Source organism: Stigmatopora argus, chromosome 8 (genome assembly GCF_051989625.1).
Source record: "Stigmatopora argus isolate UIUO_Sarg chromosome 8, RoL_Sarg_1.0, whole genome shotgun sequence".
Classification (NCBI taxonomy): Eukaryota; Metazoa; Chordata; class Actinopteri; order Syngnathiformes; family Syngnathidae; genus Stigmatopora; species Stigmatopora argus.
The window spans coordinates 1581249-1602567 of record NC_135394.1 but is presented as its reverse complement, the minus strand read 5'-3'; the positions used below and the strand labels follow the sequence as shown (position 1 = coordinate 1602567).

At 39.9% G+C, this 21319-nt stretch overlaps 2 protein-coding genes across 3 annotated transcripts in view; one reads left to right on the top strand and one right to left on the bottom strand.

Moving 5' to 3' along the window:
* Positions 1 to 982: 982 nt before the first annotated feature.
* On the top strand, positions 983 to 18138 carry mccc1 (methylcrotonyl-CoA carboxylase subunit). Its single transcript, XM_077606402.1, has 19 exons — positions 983 to 1321; positions 2444 to 2487; positions 3458 to 3597; positions 3694 to 3789; positions 4572 to 4693; positions 6052 to 6199; positions 7711 to 7832; positions 8434 to 8545; positions 9107 to 9188; positions 9278 to 9405; positions 9471 to 9654; positions 11691 to 11800; positions 11923 to 12139; positions 12213 to 12299; positions 14302 to 14354; positions 14432 to 14569; positions 15795 to 15902; positions 16014 to 16085; positions 17517 to 18138. The coding sequence occupies exons 1-19, from the start codon at positions 1266 to 1268 to the stop codon at positions 17643 to 17645; spliced, it is 2148 nt and encodes a 715-aa protein (XP_077462528.1). The 5' UTR covers positions 983 to 1265; the 3' UTR covers positions 17646 to 18138.
* Positions 18139 to 18255: 117 nt separating this feature from the next.
* atp11b (ATPase phospholipid transporting 11B) overlaps positions 18256 to 21319 on the bottom strand; it is a 62030-nt gene continuing 58966 nt past the window's right edge. For both annotated transcript variants that reach the window (XM_077606448.1, XM_077606449.1), the window contains exon 31: positions 18256 to 20997. In XM_077606448.1, coding sequence (XP_077462574.1) covers positions 20916 to 20997 — 82 coding nt within the window. In that variant the 3' untranslated portion in view covers positions 18256 to 20915. The remainder of the gene's footprint in view (positions 20998 to 21319) is intronic.

Below are 21319 nucleotides of genomic sequence, written 5' to 3'. Positions count from 1 at the left end.
TGGAATTTGGGGGGAAACCGGAATACCCAGAGAAAACCCAGTCAGGCCCGGGGAGAACATGCATACTGCTCACAGGTGGACCGACCTGGATTTGAACCCAGGTCAAGGCCGACGCACTAACCACACAGCCGCCGGGGCGCTTGTTTGGACAGGATATATATATATATATATATATATATATATATATATATATATATATATATATATATATATATAAATTTAAATTTAAAAGGAATTAGGTTAACTAAATTAAAATAAATCTTGACATGAAAGAAAATATAAAAGAAACAGGCATGAATGACTGCAATGTGTATTTTGGATTACTATTGTGTTACCAAAGGATATGGCTAGTTATTTGCATGTAGTAACATAGTAAAATGGTCAAACTGAAAACAATTAAAAAATCTCAACATGCTAGAGAAAAACTGAGACCAGTTTTGGATTCCGATTTAAAAAAAATACCTCAAAACATGTGACATACCCATAACATGTTTTTCTTAATTTGTGCCTATTTTTAAAGCATAAAATGGATTGCCAAAAACATGCATGGTAGGTCGATTGAAGACTATAAATTGCCCCTAGGTATGAGTGGGAGTGTGAATGGTTGTCCATCTCCTCGTGCCCTGTGATTGGCTGGCCATCAATTCAGGGTGTCCCCCGCCTCTGGCCCAAAGTCAGCTGGGATAGGCTCCAGCACCCCCCGTGACCCTAAAGAGGATAAAGCGGTTCAGAAAATGAATGAAAGAATGAATTTGATTCCTGTTAATAAAAATACGATGCCAGTGACTGTATATAATAAATACATGTGACTATTCTAGTCTAAATGAGAAGATTTTCAGCTGGTGTTGTGCCTTGAGATTTTTGCAATCAAAATATGTGCCGCAGCTCAAAACATTGGACTACAGTAGTTCGGACCTTTGAAATGCTGTCACCTGCTGGTGATTTGTTGTAATAGCAGAATCCTCCCACCTCTAACATCAATGTTCAGATTGGTCGACGACTCGGCAGTCAACACTACGAATCCCTGTGAAGTTCAGTTTTAAAATGCGCACTAGTTATTGCTGTGTATTGTTCTTACCTGCAATGTGTGGCCAGTCAGCGCTTTTAAGTGTTTGTTTGAGTTCAGTATTAAATTCAAAAGTTAACACGGGTTAATTTGGTGTATTCAGAATTTTTTCCCTTGGCCTTTTCCACATCAGAGTATAAACAGGGGGCTTGAGCTAGCTAGCCAGCTACCTTGCAGCCAGTCGTACATTCTGACAGCTATGGCGTCCGTTATTCTAAATTTCCTAAATCTGCACAGTTTAAGGATGTTTACGCAGTGAGTAAATTCATTACTTACACTTTATTGTCTGTCAAACAATGTCTACGCTGCCGTGTCACTCGGTCGTTCAGCTCTTCGTAGATCACTTGTAACATCAAATAAAATAGAAGTACACAGTGATGGTCATCCTTACTTTACGTCAGAATTTACTTTTACTGTTGTAAATGTTGAGAAAAGACGGTATTTATTGTGCAATATTGTGTGTCGGCTAACATCTGAACAAGGTTAAATGAGATAGCAGGATGTCAGCTAACGCGTCTCAAGGCTGTTCAGTGTAACAAAGTTTGGTCAACCTTGATAATTTTCAAGATGTTTTTTCTATTGGTAGTATGGATTAACAGGATTATTTAAATATGTCATGTAGCAGACAAACACATTCATATTTAAGTAATGAAAAAAGTTTCGGAGTTAAAGGTGAAGGGAAACGCGTAATAAATAATTTAAACTAGAAGCCAGCTTTCACAAAGTTGGGCACCTCATCTCATTTTCTGAATTCCTTTTACCTCACTAGGGTCGCGGGGGGTGCTGGAGCCTATCCCAGCTGACTACGGGCCACAGGCGGGGGACACTCTGAAGCCAATCGCAGAGCACAAGGAGACAAACAACCATTCACGCCCGCATTCATACTTAGAGGCAATTTAGAGTGTCCAGTCAGCCTACTATGCATGTCTTTGGAATGTGGGAGGAAACCGGAGTACCCGGAGAAAATCCATGCAGACCATGCAAACTCCACACAGGTGGACTGACCTGAATTTGAACCCAGGTCTCCCAGTGTGAGGCCGATGCGCTAAAGGTTGGGCACCCCGACAGAAAAATATGACATCAATATTTAGTAGATTATCTTGCAAAAATAACTGCTTCTAGAGGGCTTCTAAAGCGGGAAAATGGTTTTTAGATGTATTTTCCAGCATTTTTTTGCGTGTTTGTATTTTTCTCTCCCTACAAAACAATTTCAGTTAATGGCAGGCCGCTGTACTCATACAACAATTTTATCTTCGATTGGTATTTTCTGTATTGTCCACAGAATATAAATTGTCCTTAATCTAATGTTCTGCTCCATCTTTCTCATTGGCTTCAAACTGAGTGTTAATGAATGTTAATTAAAGTATTTCTTTTCAGAAAACTATTATGGACCAAACAACGAGTGAGACTTGTTTCTGGAGGTAAGAAATGCTAACTTGCGAACTAGTGAACAGACCAATTGGATTGTGAATTATTTGTTTGTTGGCTTAGAAAAACTGGCATATTGTTCAAATGAAAATCAAATGCATACAAGTATGCAAAATGAGTTTTCCTTTCTCCCAATATTTATTTTATTTTAATTATTTTTTTCATTTTCTGAACTGCTTTATCCTCACTAGGGTCGCGGGGGGTGCTGGAGCATATCCCAGCTGACATTGGGCCAGAGGCGAGGGACACCCAGAGCACAACCATTCACACACTCACTCATACCAAGGGGCAATTTACATGGTCCACTCAGCCTACCATGCATGTCGTTGGAATGTGGGAGGAAACCACAGTTCCCGGATAAAACCCACAAAGGCCTGGGGAGAACATGCAAACTCCACACAGGTGGACCGACCTGGATTTGAACCCAGGACTCCCACTGTGAGGCCGATACGCTAACCACCCAGCTGCCGGGCCGCCCCGTTTCTCTAATATTCCAAATAAAATATATTAAAAAATGAATTCCTGTGTGGGGACTCGGTATATGGGTGGTTAGCGCGTCAGCCTCAGAGTTCCTAGATCGAGGGTTCACCCCCAGGTCTGCGTTAGCATGTTCTCCCCGGCCTTCTGTGGGTTTTCTCCAGGTACTCTGGTTTCCTCCCACATCCCAAACATTCAGGGTAGGCTGGTTGAACACTCTAAATTGCCCCTATGTGCGAGTGTGAGCTGTATGGTTGTCTGTCTTGTGCCATGCGATTGGCTGGCCACCAATTTAGGGTGTTTCCCACCTGGTGCCCAAGTTGGCTCGGATAAGCTCCAGCACCACCACCATTAAAATAAATGAATGAATGAATTGCCGTGAATTCTCTCAAGAAGCTTCATAGTACAGCACCTTGAAGTACTTCCAGATTTCATTTTAATTTGTTCAGACGTCTTGTGACAAGGTTTGTGCCATGTTTTCAATAGGGGTGGCGAGGATAGAGAAGGTTCTGATAGCCAATCGAGGTGAGATCGCTTGTCGAGTAATGCGCACTGCAAAGAAGATGGGTGTCCGCTCTGTAGCTGTATACAGTGATGCCGATAGACACTCTATGCATGTTGCTATGGTGAGAAAGTTCTAAGTTCATCTTAAAATATTCCACATTCCCACACACGTACAGTCGTTATTTAAACTTATTTCTCTGATCTGGCTGATTTCCTAGGCAGACGAAGCCTATCACATTGGACCACCTGCGTCGCAGCAGAGTTACCTCAACATGGAGAAGGTTTTAGAAGTAGCAAAGATGTCTGGTTCACATGTAAGTTATTCTACTCAAAGTACATTTAAGTGAACTAAAATCCAAGAACTGTAAAATTCATTTAGAGTGCTTAATTTATTTTGAAATATTTGTGATTGCCTGGCCACCAATTCAGGGTGCTCCCCAGCTGGTGGGCACCAGCAATCATAGTTTTTCCTTCAAAATCTACAGAATTTTAAATACAGCAGTTGCCATACTCACTGCAAACAACCTTCAAGATACACTGTTTTTGTATCAGTTTTTTATTGCAGAGCTGCCAACTTCTCTGGAATTTTAGGCTTTTACTACGGACAAGCAACGCAAACTCCAGGATGCCTGACAAACTCCCTAAACTTCAGAAATCCAAAAAAATATTACCATTATTTTTTTCAAGCAACCATTTCAGAAAAGTACCAAATTTCTAATTTAAACGCCTTCAAATTCACACCATTGCTATGGCTTCCGCCATCTTTATTACACATTTCATTTAACTGCACTATAAACCGAATGAATTCGGTAACACGAGTGCATTGTGAATCATCCAAGCATGATAATAACAGTTGGATTAAAATTGGCCCACATTTTTTTTTAAAACCTTTTTATATGGAATTTGTGTGAATCACACTCCTGATGAAAACAAAACTCCTGACATGGGACGAGGGTACTCCTGAAATGGGGTCAATGGAGGTTGGCAGCTCTGGCATTGAATATCATATTAAAGAGTGCATTTTTCCAGGGCAGTTTCTTTGATGTAAATGGTTCATCTGGCCAATTTTGAACAATGTTTGTTTCTCTGTGTTCAGGCAGTCCACCCTGGATACGGCTTTCTCTCAGAAAACACAGAGTTTGCAGAAGCTTGTAAACAGAATGGTATCATCTTCATTGGGCCGCCATCCTCGGCCATCCGAGACATGGGCATTAAGAGGTACAGTAGAGAGAATCATTTGATCAGTAAAGAGAATCTTGAGATCATTTTTTTACCGATTCCACACTTTGGTCTGTAGTAGAACAATGAATTGGACTTTAATTATTTTCCCTAATTAGAGCTGGGCGATATGACAAAAATTGTTATCACGTTACATTTTTTTATCATTCTAACGATAATTATCAGATCTTTTTTGTTTCAAATTTGAAACTTCAAACTTCTGTGAATAAACAAATTACTTTCTTCCTTATTCAAATATGAAAGTAACTGTTACCTTACTTTACAACAAAAGAGAATATGAAATATGATGATTTTAAAAAGTATTTTTGTTGTTCTGTCTTGCAATAAAGATGAGACAACTCCCTCCTTACACTATGAAAAGTAAAGAATAAAACCTGCAGAAATTTTGACAGGCATCTTTATTTTTATAAATTTGCCTTCAAACCAAAAGTTGCTGTGCAATATATAATAAATAAAATAATCAACTGAAGACATCATCACCATTGGCAAGCAGACGATTTTCAGCCTCACAAATAGAAACAATAAATTTACCTCACATATGGCCATTTACAAAAAAAATAAAAAGTTGGATCAACTTAACCCAAGAAAACAAGTTTCAGATTTCTGCAATGGTTTCAGAATATTTACATAAAATGGGAAAACATCTTGACATCAAGTAAGAAAAATATTACAGGCTGTCCTCAAATGAGGACAGTGGGTTAAGGACATTTTCAATAAGGCTGCTCTTTGTGCACAGGAATGTATTTATGAGGCATTTAAAAAAAACGCCAGGGAGAATTCACTAGGATGTTTTAGTGGGTCGGCTCGGTGTTGTACTGCATCTCATTATTGCTTATTTTGGCCATTTTATTGTGCTCTGTGTTAGCCTCTATTGCAACTATTGCAAACAATCTAAAAACATGTTTCCTCATCATCCTCTTCTTCTCCTGAGCGTTGGTCTGGAACTAGCGTTCATCTTGCAACAGGCCCCCGATCTCCGTGGTGGGTGGGTGGTGTAATTACAGTTTTAAATTATCGAATTATATCGAAGGTTTTTAATATTGTTGACAAAAATAATTTCACGATAATTGTCATTATCGTTTTATCGCCCAGCTCTATCCCTATTCCATTCTGCCATTCATCTTCTTTCCCTTTTTTTCCACATCTAAAAAATCAAGGCACCTGTGTGGCTGACCCAATAGACTTTTTATGTCTATATGTATGCATTGTTTATTACTGTTCTTTGTAACTGGAATCAAAGTTTGTTGCTATGCATTCGAAACATATGTGATGACAATAAAAGCATTTTAGACGCAGATCAGCCCAGTGATGTATAGCCTTGTTTTTTTTCTCAATAGCACATCCAAACACATTATGTCAGCTGCAGGGGTGCCAATAATAGGAGGCTACCATGGAGAGGACCAGTCCAATGAGCGATTACAAGCAGAGGCTGAAAAAATTGGATACCCTGTGATGATCAAAGCAGTCCGTGGTGGGGGTGGTAAGGTGAGAAGTTAAAGGAGGATACAGGTTGTTAGAGTATTGAATATGCTCTGCCTTTCAATCAAACAGAATCTGGAAGGTAGGCAGAACACCGAAAAATAAGGTTAGTTTACATATGGCAAATATGTAAACTCCTCACAATGAAGCCTGGATCGGGCATCAACCTATATTCTATAACTGAATTAGATGCGCTAGCCAAGTGCTGTACCATACAATCTATATATTTTTTTTACTAATTGTAGTTTTAGACCGTAAAGGACTTGATGACAACATATTGTGGATCCTTCTCCCTTTGTTGGTCATGTTTGATTTTGGCGCCAGGGTGCAACTCTTGCCTTTTATCCGAGCAAGTGACATTGTGCCGCTGGCTGGGACTGAAACCACTGCTCACAATGCATATACCACTCGCATATAAGCCGCATTTGTCGGACAAAAACATGATGGGGGTACGGCTTATACACGCATAAAAAGATGACATGCATAAAACTGCAAGGTGACAAAGACGAAACGCCATAATGCAAGACAATGCGGCCGATACTGTAATTTATTTCAAAATAGTGAAAAGAAAAACAGATAAAACGCTAAACAACATTTATTTTAACGTCTGAATGAAATTCAAGAAAAAAACGGATCTTGCCTAAAACGTGAAAAAACTCACTTGTGCCTGTCAATACTCGATCAGGGCGTCGCCATTTTACTTAGGGTGCCGCCGTCTTACCTAGTTCTCTGCTCTGACTGGCCAGATGCGAGTATCCTTGATAGATATGTTCGTAGCATTTACCATGTCAGCACATCCTAATAGTTGTTAAGGCTGATCGAAGATCTGCGGTTGATCGTTAAAATATCAGTCTTGATACCTGCGTAATGTGTATCTCATGGTATTATTGCACCCAGACTTGGTGAACAATATACCACTACGGACACACTTCCTGGTTGTGCTTACATAATTTCCTTTTTGATAGGAAATGATTGCACATTTGTGATTATGAAAAAAAGCAAAATTCCGCTTTGATATTTTTTATTTTTATTTCTTGTTCGAAAGTGACAACTAGTAACATGAACCATCGAAAAAAATCGAGATATTTCGACATTGGAAGCAATTTGGCTGCCACAACATCTTAAACTTCTGGTAAAATAAATTGTAATTTCTGTCATTAAAAAGCACAAAAAGAATAATTTGATATTTTGCATTTACAAAGACAAGCTTATTAACTTCCTTATGATATTGACCCTAATCATGTCCTTTTGATTCATACAGTATCTCAGAAATACCACGTGCGAGGATTTTTCTCAAGATTTTCCCTTCAAAGTAACACATTTGTACTCCCTATTAAAACCATGAATATGGAGGTGAAAATTGTGACTCGGGGGCGGTTTATACGTGAGAAATTGTAAAATTCAACAGTTTTAAGGAAATTTAAGGGTGCGGCTTATGCGCAGGGCAGCTTATATGTGAGTAAATACGGTAATAAATATCTGCATTACCAAATAACCTTGCTTATGTTGTCGTATAGGGTATGAGAATTGCACAGTCCGACTCCGACTTCTTGGAGCAGTTGGAGTCTGCAAGACGAGAAGCCATCAAATCATTCAATGATGATGTTATGCTGATTGAGAAGTTTGTGGAGGACCCCAGGTAACAAACAAACTAATGTAGTACAGTGGATACATTTACATGAACAAAAAAACATTGAAAAATGTCCTTGTATTTCTTTAACCTTAATAAATATTTTTTTAGTTCTTATTCTCTGGAAACATTCATACATTTGCATACATTTCATACAACTTGTATATGTTGAATTTTTAAAGGGTCGTATTAAAGCTTGTGGGACGAATTATGCAAATTCAATGTAAGATATGTCTCTAGTTACGAAATCACTTGTGGAATGAATTATTTTCTTAAGTAGAGGTACTACTATTACCATTATCTACTCCTATCCCACTGTACTGGCATCACAAACATCTGTGGTAAAGACAGTTTATTCTGAAATTGTGGAACCAACTGATTTCACGTGTGCCGATTGGATTATCAACAAACCTCCCTCTCGTTCGGAATAGAATCTTGAGTGCAATGAGCTGGATTGAGCTAGAATATTCCTACCTAATGGACTGCTGCGTTCATGAATTAAGCATTTTTATTCAGATCACACTTTTAATCCAAATAAACTCTCCATGTAAGCATAGCCACTGTTGTGTAAGAGAGACATTTGAGTTTTAAACGTTTTGAATATGTGCAGACACGTGGAGGTTCAGGTGTTTGGGGATATGCACGGTAATGCTGTCTACCTGTTTGAGAGGGACTGCAGCGTACAGCGGAGACATCAAAAGATTATCGAGGAAGCACCTGGAGTGAGTGCTGATGTTCATCCTTCGCATTACTAAGTTAAAATCCATTAAGATAAGAATTGCAGATCAGATTTGACAGGGATATGATATTGTACCGCTTATAATGCCTCTTTTTTATTATTACATGTGGAAACTTCCTATCATTGAGAAACCAAATGCACCCAATGTTCAATTGTTCAATCACTACTGATACAGAGAATGAGCTGGGTTATCCATATTATTTCCAATTGTGGTGAGTTGAAGAGAGAATTGAAATAGTCACGGAGTAAAAAAACAAAAACATTAAAGATCAGCGATGAGAAAACATGGACTTTATATTCGTTCACGAATATTTTCAAACTAAAAACGAAGAAATAATTACACTCTTAATGTCTTGGACGGAATTTGACCCTCAAATCTTTTAGACGCTAAACAGGTGACAAGTTTAGGAACAAAACTATTGTAGGCAGCAATTATTGTTTTGAAAAGATAAACCCTAAAACATACCCTTGTTACATGGTGCAGATTAGAAAATGTAATGAACATTAAACTCATAAAACATGTTTTCTTGTCCTTTTCATAAAGCCTGGCATAAGTGCTGAGGTCCGGAGGAAACTCGGAGAGGCGGCTGTGAGAGCAGCAAAAGCTGTGAACTATGTCGGCGCAGGTTAGATGTGCCTTTATCCTCCCAAACAAAATGAAATTAGATCCAACTGTCGCCTTGAGAAACACTCATGCCACGTTTTAACTGTGTAGGTACGGTTGAGTTTATCATGGATTCCCAACATAACTTCTACTTCATGGAGATGAACACTAGGCTTCAGGTGGAGCATCCTGTTTCTGAGATGATCACTGACACAGACCTGGTGGAATGGCAGCTCAGGGTGAGTACTGCATGTGCTGTTAACCTAGCAATTCATCATTGTGACCTAATCTTCTTATCCTCCAGGTGGCAGCAGGGGAGCGCCTACCTCTCCTTCAAGATGACATCATGCTAAGAGGTCATTCCTTTGAGGCCCGAATTTATGCAGAAGATCCAAACAATGACTTTCTACCAGGGGCGGGGCCTCTGCTACATCTCTCCACTCCTCCGCCAGACCAGCACACCCGGATAGAAACTGGCGTCAGAGAAGGTGATTAAAAAATAATAATAATTTAACGTGTGCCCTGCGATTGGCTGGCCACCAATTCAGGGTGTCCCGCGCCTGGTGCCTGCTGGGATAGGCTCCAGCACCCCTCGCAACCCTTTGAGAATAAACAGTTCGGAAAATAAATGAATGAATGAATTTTACCTGTACTTTTCAGCTCTTTGAACATACAGAATACAGGGTCCCTGAATGTCCTTAAAAGCATTGGATTAAAATCCATGGAATTAAGTTCTTAAATTGACTGTAAATTTATTGTATGTATTACATTTCCAGAGAGTAAATTTAATGCCAAAAGGAATACAGTATGAAGCACGCTGGAGCCTATCCCAGCTAAGTGTGGAGAGTAGGCACAGGACAGCCTAAATTGGTGGCCAGTCAATTGCAGGGCACAAGGAAACGGACAACCATTTACGCTTACATTCATACCTAGAGGCAATTTAGAGTGTTCAACGAGCCTATCCTGCGTGGGATGTGTGAAGAAACCGGAGTACCCGGTACAAAACCCAGGCAAGACCGGGGAGAACTTGCAAACTCCACACAAGAAGGTCCAAACCTGGGATCGTAAGACTTTGTGACATTTTAGGACTTACAGATTATTTTTGGTGATGTTGTCATTTCCATATTTTGGCATTAATTCTGTGCTAAGTGGTCTTAAAAAGGTATTAAAAAGCCTTAAATTTCCCTTGTTGAAACTTGTAATAACCCTGGAATAGTAAACCTGACTGTCTTTAAAGCTTGAAATAGTTTTAATGTGCCTTAGGGGAGTTTTGTATACCCTCATAGTGTTTCTCTAGGTAGCCGCCCCCCTCAAGAAAATTCAGCCGGACAACATATTGAAAATTAAAGGTGTGCTAATCGATCGGGCCAATTTTGTCAATTTTGGGGGCACGTGATCAATCAATCATAGAAAAATATAACCAATATTTTCTGCTAATCACGCCTAGATTCATTTAGCAAAGCATAGCATATTTTATTCCCCTTTCACCAAAAGGTCCCACAACATTGCCTGCTAGCAATTTGTTGAGGACATTTGTTAATTAACATTTTGGTAAATAAATAATTGATAGTATGAGCGTTTCAGTTTGTTTTTAATTAAAAGTATTTTTTGGAACATCTAGCAGCTAGAATGAAAATTAGAGTCAAAATATATCCATATTCTACACTTTGTCCTGCATTTCACTGACATTTGCTATGTTAAAATATGAAGGAGGGTAATTTGCGTTGTGTCTGTGTAGTAATTGTTTTGTGGTAATTATCATGCTAAAGTCTTTCCTTTGTGAGTGAACTCCGTGACATTATATCCACGAATGCACAATGTGATTGGTTAAATGCTTCAATATGAAAACACACATCTGGAAGCAGTGCAACCAGGGGGAAAGCAATGAAAGGAAGCTGAGAGACAATTTGGAATTATTTAATGAGTATTCATGGGCAAAATATAATTAACATCAGTCTGTGATTCAGATATTTCTTAGGCCAGCAGAGAAGGCCTTGAAGGCCCTGACGGCACACCACTGTTCAAACTGTTGCAGGATTAGTTGTGGAAAAAAAAGACTTGGAGAACTAATGTCATTTAATATATTTTTTCTCCCCAAAAGTTATTTAGCCATTTGTTGAAGCAATATGATTTTCTTACTGCTGGATTCACATTTTTGCTGATTGAAGTTATCATAAATTAGTTTAAAAAGAAAACTTTTCTGTTATATATATTTTTTTAGATGTCCACTATAAGTGCTTCACATGCTATGTTAAATATTTTACAATAAAACCATCAGAATCCTACTTTTTATTAATAAGATGCAAATTGCCAATCAATTCTGTGTCCAGCTGGATAAAAACTACAATGAAACAGAATAGATAGGTGACAGTTGGAGACAGCTGTCCCAGATTCAGTTTCACAAAGACCTCTTTCCCCGAGTACTTGACTCACTGGCTCAAAGACATACGTTATTAGCCTTTTTGCAATTTGGACTCTACTTTTTTTCTCTAATATGTATCATGTCGGGTTTTATTTTCCCTAGGAGATGAGGTGTCTGCTCATTATGATCCAATGATTGCAAAGCTTGTGGTTTGGGGAGAGGACCGCTGTGCTGCCTTAAAGAAGCTCCGCTATTGCTTAAGGCAATACAATGTAAGACAGTGAATCCCTTCATCATTCTCCCAGAGTTTAGTTCAGATGTCATCTTGGCAATTAAAAGCAAATGACATAAAATCTGATCCCTGGAATGCATCTCTTATTTCTACTGCTGTTAGATTGTGGGTCTGAGCACCAACATCGACTTCCTGTTGAGTCTATCGGGCCACCCGCAGTTCGAGGCGGGTAACGTGACCACCAGCTTCATCCCTCAACACTACGCAGATCTTTTTCCAACACCGAAAGCTCCCTCTGCAATGAGCATCTGTCAGGCAGCCCTGGGCTTGCTGCTTCAAGAGAGCAAACACACCCAGGCCTTCACAAGCACCTCGGCAGGTGAGGAAGTCGTTTGCTCAATACACGTCTGAAAGAAAAGATTCATCCGTGCTTGTGTTTTTGCGACCGCCAGATCCTTTCTCGCCATTTGGCCTGAGTAGTGGCTGGAGGCTAAACACGGACTTTCATAGGAGCATGATGTTGCAGCTGGGAGACAAAAGTAAGTCACATTTTGTCTAGGTAAAAATTAGAGATTTTTTTTTCTTACCTCTCACCTGATTTTTTCAAGATATTTTTTCCCAATACCTATCTGTTACTGTAAGTAAAAATAATGCAAAAATATTATGTATATCAAAGTCTGTATAAAAATGAGCCCTGGTCCCACCCAGCAGACATGTTTGCCTACTGGTTTGATTTACGGCAGTCGAAAAGCTCAATGGTACTGAAAACACATGCTACTAATGGATCGGATCCGATCTTGTTACAAAATCCGATACTGTCCGATTATCCAGAAATAGTCATATCGGGCGCCTATACCGCTACTGAGTATGGGATCGGGACATCACTAGCATACGAATACATATTACAACATACCATATTTACTCGCATATAAGCCGCATTTGTTGCACAAAAAAATTATGAAGACGACATGCACGAAACTGCAAGGTAAAAAGGATGAAACGCCATCACGCCATAACGCAAGACAATGCGGCTGATACAGTCATTTATTTCAAAATAGAGAAAAGATAAACGGCAACATTTTGACGTCTATGAATGAATTTCAAGAATAAAAAAACGTATCTTGCAGAAAACGTGAAAAAAATCTCGTTCAGGACGCCGCCATCTTACCTAGGGTGCCACCGTCTTACCTGGTTAAACGTGCTCTGACTGGCCAGACGCGAGTAGGCTTGATGTGTTCGTAGCTTTTACCATGTCAGCACATACCAAATAGTTGTTAACGGTGATCGAAGGGGTACACGGTCGATTGGTCGCCGGTCTTTTGGTCGTCAATCTTTTGGTCGCCCAGAAGGTAAGTGATAATTACCATTTAAATCGTTGCTCAAATTCCCTAAATACAAACTGCGAATTACTATTTAATCATACTTAATGCCCTATTAATTATTAGGCTAAAGAAAAGCTCAAAATTTCCCGGACTTTTATTGTTTTTTGTTGGAGAACTTGTTAAGACCCTGACGGACGTACCTTCCTAAGGGGACAACTCATGTACATACAAACTCTTATACACTCACACGTCGGCTCAGTGAAACTGCTCATGGCCATTGTTGGCTTTTATTGATGCGTAGGCCGTGTTGTTTTACCTTGTTTGGTCGCCGGTCTTCTGGTCGCCGGTCTTTTGGTCGCCCGTTGTCGCGGTCGGGGCGACCAAAAGACGGCGACCAAAAGACCGGCGACCAATCGACCGCACACGATCAAAGGTCTTGTGGTCGATCGTTAAAATATCAGCCTTGTTACCTGCGTAATGTGTATCCCATACTATTAGTATTGCACCGAGAGATTTGGTGAAAACCATACCGATACGGACAGTTTCTGGTTGTGCTTACGTCACTTCCTTTTTGCAAGGAAATGATTATACATTTGTGATTATGAAATAAAACAAAATTCCGCTTTGATTTGTTTTCTTTTTATTTCTTGTTCGAAAGTGCCAATATTTCGACATTTAAAGTAATTTGGCCGCCACAACATCTTAAACCTCTGGTAAGAAAATTGTAATTTATCTCTTTAAAAAGCATCAGGTTCTCATCAAGATAGACTTATTTCTTTTTTCAAATGGAATAATTGGATATTTTGCATTTACAAAGACCAGCATATTAACTTCCTTATGATATTGACCCTAATAATGTGCTTTTGATTCATACAGTATCTCAGAAACACCACGTGCGATGATTTTTCTTAATATTTCCCCTTCAAAGTAATACATTTGTACTTCCTCGCCATGGAGGTGAAAATTGGGGGGTGGCTTATACGCAAGAAAATATAAAATTCAACAATTTTAAGGGTGCGGCTTATACGTGCGGGTGGCTTATTTGCGAGTAAATACGGTAAGCACTTGCAACTAGATGAAGTTATCAGGTGTCATTAGGCTACATGATGACAAATTCAAACTATTCAACAGAGGAGCCTTTCCACATTTTGATTAATGGTAGGTGTGTATTGCAATAAACCTCTTTGCTTATTTGTGACTTTCTTGAAATATTTTTTAGAGATCAATGTGGTTATCACATACAACAAAGACGATGGAGGTTATACGATGCAGGTGAGGCTTATTTTCACAGGCCACAGAACTGTTTGGTTGAAATGAAATAACATATTTTCGCTTTCCTGCTTTTTCAGCTGGGTGACGATACGTTTCACGTGACTGGCGAGCTGGAGATGGACAGCGGAGCTTCGTTCCTGCGTTGTTCCGTCAACGGCGTCAACTCTCGACCCAAACTGGTCATCCTGGAAGACACTGTTCACCTGTTTTCTACGGTAATTATCTCAGCGGCCGACTTAGACAATCACAGACGTCCAATGCCATTGCTCTTTTCATGCCTCTGCTGCGAATTCAAACTAAGGCCTTTTCCACACGTAGCTAGGCTTTCTAAAAACAATTAATTTGCCCCCTCCGCCCACATCACCTCGTTTGCTTCACAGTTCTTCACGGTTTATGCATATTTCTGAAGCGTGCCAGAACCTTTACATTGTTGAGTTCAGTGTAAGGCTTGACATCGCGTAGTGGTTTAGCGGTTAAGCTCCCGTAACGAAGCGACAGGAATGCACACAACCACACACAACTTTGACATTTTGTGGAAAATAATCAGAAATCGCAAGCAAGCGATTGTAGTTTTGCCCCTCGCATTCGATGACAATCAAGTATTTTATATGAGCTTTATTCTGCGGTCATCATGCAAGGAGCATATCGATATTCGGACATGGCTAATTTTCCTTCTCTTCTCTATACACTTTATATATTTGTGTGCTTTCGCGGACACCTAGTGGTAGGAATGCAGTATAACACCACCATCCCAATTGTGTTTCACATCTTTATTTAAAACTTTGACAAACGGTTGAATTCAGTAGTGTCCACGAGTCTGCAGAGAGCTAATATAGCGTTGGAGGCGTGCCTCGAATATGGAATGGCAATGATAGTAAAGACGTAAAGTTTCTGAGGCTTGAAAGAAAAAAAAAGCACCTGTACTAGAAATGGCATCAAGTTGGTGTCTGGATGTAAACACGGATCGCATTAGAACATGTTTTTCTCGCAGTCAAGGTCGTTTCGACTGTTAAAAAAATTCAAATACGCCGTTATTAATGTACAAATACCGATGAACGAGGTTCGGAGTCCTAGGTATGGACCTTCCTGTGGGGACTTTGCATCTGCTCCCCGGGCTTGCATGGGTTTTCTCCGGGTTCTCCGTTTCCTCCCAAAGCCCCAAAGCACGATAGGCTGGTTAAATGTGTGGTTTTAGGTGTATAGAAAAAGTTTTTTTTCTCTCTCTGAAATACCTTGCTAAATGTGGAAAGTTTATCAGTATAGTAGCTGTCCAAACTATTGGAGCTGGGAGGCTGACAGCGAATGAACAGTTCAAATGGATTGGACGTCTATTTTTGTTAGTGGCGGCAAATTAGTTTATTGGTGAAAAGAATACTGCAGAAAGTATAATCATGTTCCACAATTGTTTTAACTGCTGTTGTTTTTCTGGGACATGCCCAGGAAGGGAGTGCTGACGTGTTCGTTCCAGTTCCAAAGTATCTGGCTGCTGTGAGTGGATCCGGCACACAGGGTGGCGCTGTGGCCCCCATGACGGGCACGATCGAGAAGGTATCTAAACATCAGTTCCCCCCAAACCTCAGCCAATGTGAAGCCACATTTAGCAAATGGACATGGTCCCCGACTAATATTTTGACACTTACATTGAGTTGTATGTGTTAGGTGCTGGTGAAGGCAGGTGATGTTGTGAACGTGGGCGACCCGCTGATGGTCATGATTGCAATGAAGATGGAGGTGAGAGAGTCAAATGCACAGTCAAGGGACACTTGGGGGGCCATTTACATTGACACAATAACGGGATTGAAAACTAAAACTTTTCCAGATAGCCTTATCGTTGACACAGTGACAGAGTTTTGGGGGGCCTGTTCAGTTAACCACCCAAATGTGAATTTTGGGTGATGTCTGACTTTTTTTTATACTATGGAACAGTAAGGCGGTGATAGTAATAATAATACAGTGCAATACATACAATAAATTTGCCAGGGAAGAGGGTGAAGATACTTATTAATGACATCTGTGCTCGTGTCTATTGTATGAAAACATGGCTTTATGTAACAACCTTCTACGCCAGTGTTTCTCAATCACAGTGCCGCATGAAATTCCAATTCATTGTAATATTCAGAGAGAAATCATAATTTATATGAAATTAAAATCAAAATGGGACTTACCGTATTTATTCGTGTATAACCCGCACACAATTTTTCACTAAAAATTGGTATTACATTTTTTTTCTCATCTCACACCAAGGATCGCACCGTAACTGGTAACTGGCAAATTTTTGGGCCCTGGTAGAACGGGCTCTCGTGCGCCATCTAGCAGACAAAGACAGGTTTTACGTCTCACATTATAATGGCTGCAGAGGGGGGACTTTTTCACCGGCGGAGGGCAGTTTTTCACCGGGATTTGGTCATAAAATTTAAGTCCTCATGTATAACGCTTACCTAAATTGTGCGCCTTATAGTCAAATAAATACGGTACATTAAATCATAGATTGTTCTAGTACAATATTCAAATCGTAATATTATGAGTGTGCTTATTCTTATGTAATGTGAACCGGGAGTTGTTTGGTTTCACAGGCTTCAACTTTTGTCGACGTTAAGTCTGTTATCAAAAAACTGCTTTTCGCTCTTCACTTGGGAGTAAAAAAGTCCCAATATTACAAGATTAAAGTCGTTTTTTGTTTTTATGTTACGTAAACTAAGTTTTTTTGGTTTCAAGGGCATCAACTTTTAGCGACAAAAAGTTTGTGTAAGCACAACATTGCCTTTCACGTAATATTGGGAGAAAGTCATGAAATTAAAGATTAAAAACCTTACACTACTTATTTTTAATCACTTAAAGTGGAATTTGTTCACAAAATGAAATGAGATAATAATAATAGCAACAGCAACAACAAAAATATTAATATTATTGATAATAATACTAATGATAATACTACTAATAATAATAATAAGTAGTGCTGACCTCACTTGGACCACTTATTTATTTCTTATGTATTTTTCTGTTTGTTGTTGTTATTTGTGCACTGGTTAAAGCTTTACATCTCATTATACTTGTACAATGACAATTAAAGCATTCAACTCAATTCATGATTTTTGTTTAAGATTGTTGTCAAATCCCTTCTCTCTTAACAATGTCATGCAATTCCTTGAATTTTTTTGACAGCACACCATCCGGGCACCCAAATCAGGCGTGATTAAAAAAGTCTTCTTCAGCGAAGGGGCTCAGGCCAATCGACACGCTGCTTTAGTGGAACTTGAAGAAGAGGGCGGGGCTGACGAGGAGAGCGCGTAGTCGTTAAGAGGGCACCCGCAGAGATTCTGGAATGACTGATGATTCAAGTAGAATTGACATCCTTAAGAGACATTGGCCTTAACATTCTGCTGCCTTTAATACTTTTTTTTGGGCTGAAAAACAGCCAGTTATTTCTCTGACTGCAGGCAGAACTTCTCATTACAAGAAATGGTTACTCCTTATTGAAGAACATTTGTCATCCACATCATTTGCTGTTGTGTACAATACTTCTAATATAATCCCTTTATTCTGTTGAGGAAATGTTACTTTTGAAAGTTTATCGTGCAAATGAAAATGAGCTTTTGATTAAGAAATTGTCACACATTTTTGACTGTGCTTTCTCAAATGTTTTTGGGAACTACAACACTCCAAAATTAAATGGGGGAGAACAAAACTAACAACAAAAAACTACCCCCCTTGCTTCTCTTGAATGATTATTTTCCATGCAAATGGGTACATGTTACTTTAAATGAATAAATTAGTCCTACGCAAAGCTTTGGGCTATAGTTTTGATTGAATCTTATTCCACTAGTAATGAAAAATTTAGCCAGTCAGGCTGGCATTTTTGACTGAAAACATCAGTTGATGGTCAACAAGGCAAGAAAACAGCTTCTTTAAAATGTATTTATTACATAAATAGAACAGCATTTTCATAAACATTAGCTGTAAGACAATATTAAGGATAAGAGGAATGACCGACAACAGACACCAGTCAATAGGAGTGGTGAAACTGATTGCATAAATCCAAAGTGATTTCCTGCTCGCCAGCATGCTATCTGAGAGCTGCTGAGTCACATCAGCTGCGTTCTGATGAACAACACCGATCAGTTGACATTTTCATTAAGCCATTTTATTAAATTTAGGCCTGCAGAGTCTGAACTTGCTGTTCTGGATCACCAAACCTGCTATCTGACTCTAAAAGCTTGGATCAGAACACACAAAAACGTTGAAACGGTACGCGGCATTCATATAAGAATTTTTAGTAGGTGCAAACATACTATTTCGATATAATTGGTTAATTAGAATGCACTTTATATATGGATTAAATGATAATTGTATGGTGGCGAGTTTGGTTACGTGGCTGAGTAGTGAGTATTGAACTTCTATTTTGAATGAAGTACACTATGTATAATAGCTTTGGGTCCCTAGGTGATGTCTTGGTCTATAAATGATAAAGGTTTACATATTGTAGGATTGACAAACACCTCATGATATATATGTGCGTAAATATATACGTTATAATTCGGATGACATTCAAACAAATCATTTTTTAATTGTCAAAAAGCTATAATCTCGGGTTTTCAACATATCAAATAAGAGCATCGCAGGTTAACGTACGTACACCACGTGTAATGAACAAGTGTGGTCCAAAATAATGACGACGTTACAAGAGTTTGTCAGACTTAGAACTAAAACAATAATTAACCTTATGTGCAAAATAAAGTAACCCTTTACTTCTCCAGCAGAACACTTTGAACAGCTACAAAGAGGTCAACGTGGCTCAAGGCGCACGTGTTTGGTTAAATTCGATATTTTGGTTGTACCTCCTGGTTCCCTGTAGAAAACAAACAACCAGAAATAACAAGAGGACAATCTTATCACCCAAAACAGAGATAACTGAGGAAAGCATCCCACAAGACGACGTACCGCGATTCAGCTTTACATAGATTTGTTAAAAAGTAGCAGCAACAACCTAACTTGTGGACGCCAAGGTCAAGTTTAAACCGGTTGTCTTGTTGCAGGCTTCTCTCTGCGATTTATCTACGGTTATTTTTACAGAAAAAAACACAAAATGTGACCATCGCGCTGAGGTGGCACGTCGTCCGCGGCACATGCAAAGACACCATCAGCGGCTGGAAAGAAACATCACATTCAAAGCAAACACGGACAAATTAAATAAAGCAAAACCAAGGCATGAACAAGAGTTTTGATGTACAGAATGAAACATTCGTCCACGTGCATCAGTCGTGACGACCAAAGGCGCCCCGATCTGATTGGATGGAGCACTGCGGCCTTGAACGGACGCAAGCCTTTAGTCGCCAGACTGAGTGAAGAAGGCAATAAGACCAATAGCCACTGTCTATTTACAGTACCTTCAAGAATAGAGTAATAACGGGGCTTCCTGAAAAAACAACAACAACAACAAAAAGCATGGCTTTAGCAATACGCCTCGCGGGCGGCAGAGGAGGGAGCAGCGCGAGCAGGCACAAAAAAGAACGCATCTCTTTGGTATCGACGCGGAGGGGCCATGCCAAAGGTTGGCCGGCAGCGACGACAGCACGTGCGTACCGCTGCTGGGGTCCTTGGATGCTACGACGGAGGCTTTGGTCCCTTTGGAAAACTTGACAAAATGTGAAAGTGCAGCTTGCAGTGGTAAGAGAGCAGCAAAAATGACCCTCATTTTTGGAAGAGACAAGCGAATGCTCCCAGACTTCATTGACTTACTCTCGATGCCTGGAAACGGGTTGGAGTATTTCGAGGATTTGGTACTAGTACACTCTTCGTCCGGACTCGTAAGACCACTCAGCACGCTGGAATGACTTCCTTCTTTTCATTATTTTTTTTACCCCATGACTGCCTAGTGAAGTCGCTCTCACTGGCATAGTACTACGCATAGTACAAGCGACGAGTAAGACGGTTCTACCAGCATCGCCAGTGTTCTGAATTGTCTTGCTAGTAAATGCAAAGAGTCATTGGGATAGTGCTACGCAGATATCAAGCAAGCTAGCTCCTTCTAAATGCTAATAGCTACAGTTCATTCATTGCCATTGATGTTGCACTACTAGCCCATTGGTGGAAAAATTGCGACGAGTAAGACAGTTCTACCAGCGTCGCCAGTATTCTGAATTGTCTTGCTAGTAAATGCAGTCATTGGGATAGTGCTACGCAGATGTCAAGCAAGTTAGCTCTTTCTAAATACTAATAGCTACAGTTCATTCACTGCAATTGATGTTGGACTTACTAGCCTATCGGTGGAAAAATTGCAACGAGTAAGACGGTTTTACCAGCGTCGCCAACGTTCTGAATTGTCTTGCTAGTAAATGTGAAGAGTGTACTAGTACATTTCAGCTGGACATCAAGGGCCAAACCTTCATTGGGTTTTTAACAGTGTGCAAAATGTCCTTCGAGCAGCGTCGACTCCTCCAAAGTTATGAGGAGTGTCAACCGTTTAGTTGGCTTTCATTCGCGGCTCCGGCTGAGCCAATCCGCTTCCGCGATGGAGTTTGAGCTAAGTACGCTGAGGGTAGGGTACGGAGAGTTTCGGACCGGTCAGCAGTGGGTGACCTCGATTGGAGACAGCGTCAAGATACTTCGATCATTGGAGTAGAAATTGTCTGTGTCGCTCCAACACCTGTAACGAGGCAGCAGTACCTGATGGTTAGGAGGCCGACCAGGGCCGACTGCTTTGGCATTAGTAGCTTGTAAATAAAACACCACCAAATATGCCGGATGGATTAGCAAAAAAGTACAGTCGACAGAGAAATAGGCTGCTCTTCGAAATGAAGTGGGTTGAGTAGCAAAGCCTCTTTGAATAAACTGTCAAAAATTTAGCAGGATGCCCTCACATTAGAGGTGAGATATTTAGCCCGAGGTTGAACCCGACCCGAATTTAGGGCCTAAAATGTCAATCATTACTTCGGGTTCGGGTCAGGCCGGGCTTTTCTCTCGCTGAA

Coding starts and splice junctions, on each gene's coding strand:
- mccc1 (XM_077606402.1), top strand. CDS start 1,266: ATGGCGTCCGTTATTCTAAATTTCCTAAATCTGCACAGTTTAAGGATG. Junction 11,801..11,922: donor ATTGCTTAAGGCAATACAAT/GTAAGACAGTGA, acceptor TACTGCTGTTAG/ATTGTGGGTCTGAGCACCAA. Junction 12,140..12,212: donor CTTCACAAGCACCTCGGCAG/GTGAGGAAGTCG, acceptor TGCGACCGCCAG/ATCCTTTCTCGCCATTTGGC.